Below are 1,173 nucleotides of genomic sequence, written 5' to 3'. Positions count from 1 at the left end.
CACTCGATCCCCTCATCCAGATCATCAATTATATCTCATCCAGATATTCAATTATCTAGACCCAGGTGGCTGTTTTCACAGATCTCAAGGCCATCATCCAGTGGGGCTTTAGCATTAGCTTCACATTCAGGAGGAGATGGATCTGGAAGGGCAGAGATGGTGGGTGCCGGAATGAATGAGAGATTTCCTTTTGTTAATGGACCTTGAGCTGTCACCTGCTCTGGACCCTCCATTGGAAATCTCAAGGAACTGTTGGGATCCTGGGCTCCCACTTCATGTCTCATTTACTGCCAGAATTTAGGGACTGCAGAGAGTCACACAGGTTTTATATGATCTCACTCCTCAGCACTTGTACCTCTCTCCCTGTTTTGAAACTCTGCCAGCAAAAGCTTTTGTTGTGCCGCTGTTTGAGAGCCTTACAATACTGGATACTTAAATTTACTGAAGCAATTCTCCCATGCAGTGTGGAGTATCCAAATGTGAATTTACCAGGCTAGAAAACAGATTTCTCCTTTGCTTTTAGCTTCCTGTGGTGCAGTCCATAGCTCCTCTGAATGGCCCGAAGGCTGGGGGAACTAGAGTGACCATCAGAGGCAGCAGGCTGGATGTCGGCTCTGAGCTCCGTGTCCTCGTCAATACCTCCAGGCAGTGCACTGACCTCAGGTGGGACTGGGTCTGGGGGCTGGCACTGAACTGGTGACAAGAGCCCAAGTGTTGGGAGGTATGATATTGTCCCCCAGGAGATCAGGAAGAGCTGGGGCACCATTGCATGCTGCAGCTAGCCTTGGAGCCAGCATAGCATCCCCACCAGCCCGCCTGGCTGCCGCCTGCTCCATTTCCAGCACCCTGTCAGCCTGGTATCCCCAGAGTGGTGAGGCAGAGCTGTGGTGCGGGTGCCTGACACCAGGATGGGGCAAGTTTCTTTGGCAAAGCGATGATGTTGGTGTTGCTGTGACATGGTGGCAGCAGCCAGCAGCAAAGAAAGTGCTTTTCGCACACCATTCGCAGGACACTGCCAGGCCCCTCGGGTGGTCTGGGACCAGGACCAAAACCCTGGGAGCGAAGCAGACATGGGCTTTGTTCCCAGATCTGCTGGAGGCAGAAGGCACCTGCACACCCACGGTCCTGCTCCTGCGGCAGCTCGCTGGCCAGAAGAAACCCTTCCTCTTCTAT

General features: G+C 53.0%; 1 protein-coding gene across 1 annotated transcript in view; it reads left to right on the top strand.

The window, feature by feature from the left end:
• Window positions 1-523: 523 nt before the first annotated feature.
• The window catches only part of PLXND1 (plexin D1), a gene marked incomplete at both ends in the record, with an annotated part of 33,886 nt that continues 33,236 nt past the window's right edge, over window positions 524-1,173 (top strand). The window contains one exon of the mRNA XM_010295536.1: window positions 524-663. Within this exon, the coding sequence (XP_010293838.1) occupies window positions 524-663 (140 nt within the window). The remainder of the gene's footprint in view (window positions 664-1,173) is intronic.

This window comes from Phaethon lepturus, unplaced genomic scaffold (genome assembly GCF_000687285.1).
Source record: "Phaethon lepturus isolate BGI_N335 unplaced genomic scaffold, ASM68728v1 scaffold51509, whole genome shotgun sequence".
NCBI lineage: Eukaryota > Metazoa > Chordata > Aves > Phaethontiformes > Phaethontidae > Phaethon > Phaethon lepturus.
This window is presented reverse-complemented; position numbering and strand designations above follow the sequence as displayed.